At 38.6% G+C, this 8,739-nt stretch overlaps 1 protein-coding gene across 2 annotated transcripts in view; it reads left to right on the top strand.

Moving 5' to 3' along the window:
- CCDC43 (coiled-coil domain containing 43) overlaps positions 1 to 6,521 on the top strand; it is a 29,578-nt gene extending 23,057 nt beyond the window's left edge. The window contains exons 3-5 of one of the 2 annotated variants that reach the window (XM_012661521.1): positions 1,850 to 1,985; positions 3,604 to 3,662; positions 4,880 to 6,521. In XM_012661521.1, coding sequence (XP_012516975.1) covers positions 1,850 to 1,985; positions 3,604 to 3,662; positions 4,880 to 5,067 — 383 coding nt within the window. In that variant the 3' untranslated portion in view covers positions 5,068 to 6,521. Of the gene's footprint in view, positions 1 to 1,849; positions 1,986 to 3,603; positions 3,714 to 4,879 lie in introns of both variants that reach the window. The other variant, XM_012661519.1, reaches the window with a different exon arrangement.
- The last annotated feature ends 2,218 nt before the right edge of the window (positions 6,522 to 8,739 follow it).

Here is an 8,739-nt window from a genome sequence, read left to right as displayed (position 1 = left end):
TTTTTTTTTTTTTTTTTGACTGAATCTCTCTCTGTTGCCCCAGCTAGAGTACAGTGCATAGCTCACTGTAGCCTGAAACTCTTGGGTTCAAGCCATCCTCCTACCTCAGCCTCTCAAGTAGTTGGGACTACAGGCATGTGCCAACCATGCCCAGCTAATTTTTTCTATTTTTATTAATAGTAGAGACAGGGTCTCGATTTTGTTCAGGCTGGTCTTGGACTCCTGAGCGCAAGTGATCCTCCCACCTCAGCCCCCCAGAGTGCCAGGATTACAGGTGTGAGCCACTGAGCCTGGCCCACCCTTTTTTTTAAAGTAGTAGAAATTTAATAGATATTATGTTATGAAGTATGAAATGTCCAATTTCCTTATGTACTAAGTTTGACAATTGATATCTCTGACATTTCAGAGATATCATTTCTGACACTTCTTGTTTTATTTTTATTGTGAAGGTCCTCAGTCTTTCAAATGCACATTCTGGCTTGTGATTATCTCTCAAATTTTTTTTACAGCAATTTTTGTGAAACCATGGATAAGTCAAAAATTTGTGTTACTTTCAAATGTGAGTTCCATCGTGGAACCAATGCAGTGCAGACAGCTTGAAATATCAACAAAGTGGGAAGGATGTGGCTAAGGAACACACAATAGTCGATGGTTTGAGAAGATCTGTTCTCGTGATTTTAATCTTGAAAATGAGCCACATGGGAGACCTGAGACCAAGGTGGATAATGATGAGCTGAAAGCTCTAGTGGAAGGGAATCCATCTCAACCTACTTGTGAATTAGCAGCAAGGTTTGACATTACTATTCCAACAATATTGGACCATTTGAAACAAATTGGCAAGGTAAAGAAGCTGAATAGGTGGTTTCCGCATGTATTAAATGAGCGACAGAAGAGAAATCATCTCGAAGCTTGCCTTTTCTTTGCTGTTATGATATAAAGGTGAACCATTTCTGTATGGTATTGTTATGTGTGATGAAAAGTGGATTCTTTTTGACAATCGCAAGCATTCGGCCAATGGTCGGATAAAGATGAAGTGCCAAAACACAGTCCAAAACTGAATATTCATCAAATAAAGCTAATGGTGTCTGTTTGGGGGTCCAGCGCTGATGTTATCCACTATAACTTCATGAAACCTGATCAATGGATTACAGCGGATGTCTACTGCAACCAGTTGGATGAAACGATGAGGATGCTTGTGATTAAGCAGCCGAGATTGATCAATAGAGACAGGCCAGTCCTTTCGTAAGACAACACTTGACCACATGTCATACAAACGATGCTACTCAAGCTATGGCAGTTGGACTTGGAAACTCTCTGACATCTACTGTATTCCCCAGACCTGGCACTAGCTGACTATCACTTCTTCCAGGCTTTGGACCACTTCTTGCAAGGAAAAACATTCATTTCTCAACAAGCTGTGGAAAATGCCTTTTGCAACTTCTTTGCTACTTGCTCTGCAGGCTTCATCACTGCTGGCATGAACAAGCCACTGTTAAGATGGCAAAGCTGTGTCCATAGTTTAGGCACACTTTAATTAATTGTACTGCTTCTTGTTTGAGGTATAATAAACTAAACTTTTGATTCGAAATTGGACATTTTATATTTAATGACCTAATAAAACAAGTAAAATCAAGGCTTCTCTGATTGAAAACAGATACAAAGCCTGGCCTTCATGGCCTTTCCTTTCCTTTCTCACTGGCCCCTGAGGCATGTCCTTTGAACTACAGGGCTTTAAGGAGGCAGCAGATTCCAATGTCTTTAGTACATGTGCTGCTTGGGTGGACTAGTGGTTCAGTGAGTTTGTTTTCTCTCATAAGTCTTCTTGTTCCTTCCTTCCACCATCTCCCAGATGAGGTACAGGCCATTGCGACCCTAATTGAGAAGCAGGCACAGATCGTGGTGAAGCCCAGAATGGTGTCAGAAGAGGAGAAGCAGAGAAAAGCTGCCCTCCTGGCCCAGTATGCTGATGTGACAGATGAAGAGGAATATCCTTTCCAGAGTCTCGACACCATTCCCTGGGGCTCAAGCCAGAAATGTTTGCTGGTTTACAGTGACCTTTGGGAAGTTGCCAGTCCTCTATAGCTCAATTTTCCCCTCCAAAGTGGCAGTGGGTATGAGGAATGATATTTGAATCGTTGATACTAGACTTGTATTTTTCAACACATAATCAGTATATTCCTAAAAACTTCAGTGTAAAACAAATGATACCTTAATGGACCAATTATATTGTGCTTTCAGAAAATAAGATATAGCTGTGATTTCTTATATTTGTATAACCCTTTTTTTTCCTTTTCTTTTTTTTTTTTTACAGATAGGGTCTTACTCTGTTGCCCAGGCTGGTGTGCAGTGGCATGATCATAGCTCACTACAGCTTCAAACTTCTGCGCTCAAGCAATCCTCCTACCTCAGCCTCCTGAGTAGCTGGAACTACAAGTACATGCCACTGTGCCTGGCTAATTTTTTTTTTTTGGTAGAGATGGAGTCTCCCTATGTTGTCCAGGCTGGTCTTGAACTTCTGGCTTCAAATGATCCCCCTGCCTCGACCTCTCAGAGCACTGGGATTACAGGCGTGAGCCACTGCGCCCCGCCTGTATAACACGTTTTTATACAGTGTAGTATCACATGTATAATCCATCTTTATGTTCTTTCCCTGCCAATAAGGAAACTAGGGCACTAAGAGATGATTGGGTGATCAGAGGCATTCAGAGAATTAGTGGCAAAACCAGGACTAGAACCTGGATATTTTTGGGTGAAGGATTCCCTAAAATTGGAGCAGTTTCATTTGAATCTTTTTTATGTGACCATACGGGTAAAAGTAAGGCTGAACCTCCACACAACACTAGAGTAAATCTGGAATTTGAGTGGGAACTGTGCAAAAAGAAAGTGTTGCTAATAGGGGCTGGTTAGTTCCCTGTGAATTTCAGATTTATTTAGGAAATGCTTCACTTACTGAGCCTACTTGAATGAAGTATGTGGCACATTATGCAGTGGATGTCATACCAGAAATGTCAGCTGTCTAATCACTAGTTCGGAAAAGAATTCTTGGCCTCTTTGGGGCTGGTTTCTCTTCTAGTTTTTTCTCATGACTTTTCTTGCCAGGGTTGGCAGAGCTATGGCTCAAATAACAAAATTTCAGTTCTTGGGCTGGAAAAGAACTTTTAAGGTAGTGGTTCTCCTGGAGGACTTGTTAAAACAGATTGCTGGGCTTTACCCTCCAGAGTTTCTGATTTAGTAGGTTTGGGGTAGGGCCCAAGAATGTGCATTCCTAACAAATTCCCAGGGGGTTCTGGGAACCACACTTGGGAACCTCTGTTTTAGTGGTCATCTCGCCATCCCCTGGCTTCCAGGTCATGTGACAATCCACCCAGACCAACCTAAGTTTCTTTTCAGCCTCCAAGAAAAGGATTTTACAGAAGCTCTGAACAATCTTCCCTAAGTTGAGATTTCCAAAGATGAATCTCCTGGGTTTATCGTCACATCCCTAACAGTGTTCTCCCTCCGTTCAGTGTGCTTTTCCTACCCACCAGTCTATGGCATGTTTCCTAATGTTAGGCCGGAATGTGCCAACCTTGTTTTCCATACAACTTCCTTAACATCACTCACTGAAGCAGATGAGAAGGATGATTCAGGTGCCACCACAATGAACATTGGTTCTGACAAATGTATCCTTCTGTGTCCATCCCCATGTGTTTCTCCACAGAATCCTCTTGAGGGTCAGTTTGTATTTTGCTGTCATTGCTGGGGGCTCCCTTTATTTCTAGGAACTCATGTCATGCCAGCACTGGGAGCTCCATTCCTAGGACAGCCCTAGATAGTCAATTTAGTAAGAACTTTCTGCAGAGAAAACTAGTTAACAAGTATTATAAAGAGATTCGCTTGGAAGAGGGATTTCTAAGGTAAAATAAGAATCTATACTCCCTGTGTGTAGCTCTGGGTTGCCAGAGCTATGGAAACAATTAAAACAATATTGAAATTTTGTCTTTGTCCTCAAAAACCTTATAATTTGTCGGAAAGAGAACACAAACGCCAAACATTTTAAGCTTAAAATATGGACATGTTGAGACATATGTGCTGAGGAAGGTCCCTACCAACAGAGTAATTTATGAGATGCTTCCTAGAGTAGGCAGATTTAGAAATCCACCTTAAAGGTGAGGAGTATGGTGGTGGATTATCAGAGAAAGGGAGCTCTCTGAAAAGGGAGACTCATTTATTTTAAAGCAGTGAAGTAGAAAAGTCTTATTTGAAGAGTAGAGAGGACCTTGTCTGGTATTAACAGGTTTTATAATATTCTTAAAGTCATAAGAAATGAGGGGTAAAGTTTTTGGCTAGGTATTTTTAATGATGTTAAACTCTTCCTATCACCTATAAAGTCAGTGTTTATGATTATTAGAACATGGTTTTCACTTAAGCTTTAGTACTAGGGAAAAAAGTAAATTGATAAAGTTTAGTAAGATTAAACACCTTATTTTAACTCTTCAAGCATTTTAATAGTGCCAAATACATAAACATTTAGACAGTTACATTAATACTCTATTCACTAAAACTAGCCTAGATTTTCCAACAATATTCTGCCATTGAATGATATAAGTGCTTATTCTAGGGTGAAATTTCATTTTGATAAAACATTTTAAAATTCAGATTTAGATAAGTCTGAATGAGATTTTTATTCCAAGGGACATTTTAAAATTTTTGTAATGGTAGCTGTAGGATTTCCCATTAGACCAAAGATAAAGATAAGGATTTATTTTTAAAGACTAGGAATAGGTAGAGACCATTTAGGACTCAGCATGTGGAGAGAAGACAGCGAGAATGAGGAGAGAGAGCAGTAGTTGTGATCTGTGTGACTTGTACCCTAATGATTTTCTTAACTCACCTGTAGCTCTGTTCCGAAACACCAATGTGGAAGATGTCCTCAATGCCCGAAAACTGGAGCGGGACTCGCTTCGGGATGAGTCCCAAAGGAAGAAGGAACAGGACAAGCTGCAGAGGGAGAGAGACAAACTAGCCAAACAAGAGCGCAAGGAAAAGGAAAAGAAAAGGACACAGAGAGGGGAGCGAAAGCGATAACCTTGGCCAACTTTATTCTTTCCCCCACCATGAACTTCATCACACGGCAACTGGTTGTACAAATGTGTATTTAAGACAAATGAGAGAACATTGCAAAGTGGTTTCCCAAGGCATTTCCCCTTTTGTTTACATGGTCAGAAGGAAAATCACAATCAGTTTTAATTATAAAATGTGCCATGTTTTGGTGGTGTGAGCAATCAGATTATTATAGTTGATGTCTGTACCAAAGATCTGGAATGGGGGCAACCTTTATATTTTATTACTGAAGTCCTGTGCTCCTTTGGCCATTTTATTAAAGTCTTCCCTCACCTTTGATAAATAGCAGGAGGATTCAGGCTAACAGTTACAGTTTTCATCCTGAAGGAGCAGAAACATGATCACTCCTTCCCTGAGATGAAATGTGGGAGTGTACATTGCTTTGGAGGCAGTATTCACTCTTAAATGTAGTATTGTTTTATGGCTGAAATAGCTAATGAAGAGCCCTATCTGGATCCAGATTTAATGTTACATGGCCGCAAACTAGGAAAATGGGAAGAAATTATTTGGGGGATGTTCTGGATCTGAGAATGTTTTTTTAAAAAAGTTTCAGCCCATGGGAGGAAAAGAAGTATCTTTAAATAGAGATAGTTACATATTTTTCCTCATCTAGGCTATTGCTTTAAGGATGTATCATTGGATGCAATGCAAGGATATCATTGTTAGCTAGATTCATTTTTTTATGATCATGAATCCTCTTGAGTGCTAGTAGAGATTTTAATACTGATTTTCCCTAAAACATGAGTATTAAGAAGTGATAACTCCTGGTTTAGAGAATCTGGAGGAATTGCCATTTTAAGGAAGAAACACTGGAAATCTCTGCTATCACAAAGATGTTTAAGAGTGTACATAGTAGGTGCTCAACAAATTTATTGAATGAGTGAATGGAAAAATTGCTTGGGAGAGTCAAAAGTGAGCAGAAATTCTCCATTTCTATTCTTGTCACAAGCCACATTTGATTATAAATAAGGTCCTGTTCTGCTTCAGGCAGCAGACTGTCTAGAATCCTAAAGGGAGCAATTTCTGTGACAAGACAGAAAGGAGATATTTTATACCAGTGGTTGGCAAACTACTGCCCATGGGCCACATTTGGCCCAGTCTGCTTTTGTATGGTGCAAACTAAAAATGATTTTTATATTTTTAATGGGTTATAAAAAAATATATGTTACAGAGAACATATATGGTCTGTAAAACCTAAAATATTTATTATCTGGCCCTTTGGAGGAAAAGTTTGCCAACCTCTGTTTTATACCATTAACTAACTATGAGATTAACAGAAACTTTTACCTTTGTGCAAAAGGTAAAAAAGAGCATGGTTAAGGAAAAGGAGATGTGTTACCTCTTCATATATTCCTCTAACCGTGGCATTGCAAAAATAAAAAAATAACCACCTTTTAAAAAATAAATTTTATTTAAATCACTGTCTTCTGACTTATTTTGATTCCTTCAAGCTACTCATGGAAATGAAATCTGTGTGAATAGTCACTTAGGAATGTGTTGATTTTTATTTCATGCTTTGTTTTGATTAGCCCTATAACCTACTGTTTTTTTTTTTTTGTTTTGTTTTTTGTCTTTTTGTTTTGAGACAGAGTCTCACTCTGTTGCCTGGACTAGAGTGCTGTGGCGTCAGCCTAGCTCACAGCAACCTCAAACTCCTGGGCTCAAGCAATCCTCCTGCCTCAGCCTCCCAGGTAGCTGGGACTACAGGCACGCACCACCGTGCCCGGCTAATTTTTTCTATTTTTAGTTGTTCAGCTAATTTCTCTCTATTTATAGTAGAGACGGGGGTCTCACTCTTGCTCAGGCTGGTCTCGAACTCCTGAGCTCAAACGATCCGCCCGCCTCGGCCTTCCAGAGTGCTAGGATTACAGGAGTGAGCCATCGCGCCTGGCCTTAGCCCTATAACCTGTGTTCCACAGTGGAACGTCTTCCTGGAATCCATAAATTCTCTCAGTTTTCCTTTCTGTGAAGTAGGGATTAGATCAGAAAGATTATGTTTTTTGGAACATCAGTCAATTTGCTTTGGAAGTCCTTTGAAGTACTATTGGAATCTTAGTCCTTTATGTGGTGGTAGCAATAGGTTGTGGCTATGGAATTTGATAGAGCCTATTTTAACTTAGTAACCCTTATTTTGGGATTTTGGTCTGTCCTCACTTTGATTTTTGTCTCTGAAGGAGTCAGATTAGATCCATGGACCCCTGAAGAGTACTTGTTTCAATTTGTTAGTAGTAGATTTTTTCTTCTGGGACTCTATTATATATATCACAGTTAAGTATATACTCAAACTGATGCTTAAACAGAAAAAAAGGATCATCTCATTAAGCTTTGAGTAAGGTTATCCACTTAACTTAGGTACTAATAAATGCTGTGGGTCTAAAATGTTCAATATTGCAATGGGCAAATTTTAACAACCATATCTTCTGTGGTAAGATTGAGTTTTAGGCTAAATTTGGGATTTTAGTCACAACAGTAATTCCCCACCCTCTAAAACTGTGTAGTAGCAGATTATTGAAGTGGGAAGGATACTGATATAATAATTCAAGGTAATTTTCAAGTACCTTCCTGTGAATTGCTTTCTCCATTAAAAAAGACAAATGAGTATGTCAAATTCTTTTGGATTAGAAACAGAAGCATCAGTTTTACCAGTTTCGTTGCAAACTTTGTGGTAATTTTATGTTTTCATAGGCTGTAATTCAGAAGTACAGTACATAAGAACCATCCATTAGGTGGTTCCATAGGTATACTATTGAAAGGGACAACCAACTAATTTAAAAATAATCTACTGGTTACATGTGATTAACAAAATTTCAGAGAATTTTTTAAGTGTTTTTTTTTTAATTTCAAAATATTAAGGGGGTACAAATGTTTTAGGTTACATGGATTGCTTTTGTAATGCTTGAGTCTCGGCTGTAGGTGTGCTCATCACCCAAATAGTGTTCATTGTACCCATTAGGTAGGTTTTTGCCCTTCCACTCCAACCTTCCCTCTGGTTAATTTCCACTGAGTTTTACTTCCCTCTGTGCACATGTGTGCTCATCAGTTACTTCCAATTTAATAGTGAATATATGTGGTGTTTGTTTTTCTATTCTTGAGATACTTCACTTAGGAGAATGGTCTGCAGTTCCATCCAGATTGTTGCAAAAGGTATTAATTCATCTTCTTTTTATAAGTGTTTGTTTTTTGTTAATGGACTGGTATTTAATTTTATTCTGGTTTGCTTGGATTAGCATAAAGGCAAAGCAAAAGTTTCATCTTTGAAGGAGGTCAGGATAGATCCAAGGATATCTGAATGGCATCGAATTATCTACCAACATTATTACTTATGTGTTAATAGTGAAATTTAAAACAGCATAAGTTCTCATCAGTTAAATGAAATTTGATTGATTTTCTGACATGAATGACTCTTAAGGTTAGAAACTAATACAAATGTAGAAAAATGAAACCAAATATTTTCACCAAAGTAATTTATTTTTTCCTGAGAGAATAAATTCAGTACAATATTTGCTTTCATAACATCCAACATGTCTTATGTCAAACTTAACCACTTTCTATGCAGTGACTGTGGTGAGGTGATCTATTTTATTTGACTGCCCTCAATGTAATTCATTTGGGTAGTTCTAAGGCATATCAGTGATC

Source organism: Propithecus coquereli, unplaced genomic scaffold (genome assembly GCF_000956105.1).
Source record: "Propithecus coquereli isolate 6110/MARCELLA unplaced genomic scaffold, Pcoq_1.0 Scaffold714, whole genome shotgun sequence".
Classification (NCBI taxonomy): Eukaryota; Metazoa; Chordata; class Mammalia; order Primates; family Indriidae; genus Propithecus; species Propithecus coquereli.
This window is presented reverse-complemented; position numbering and strand designations above follow the sequence as displayed.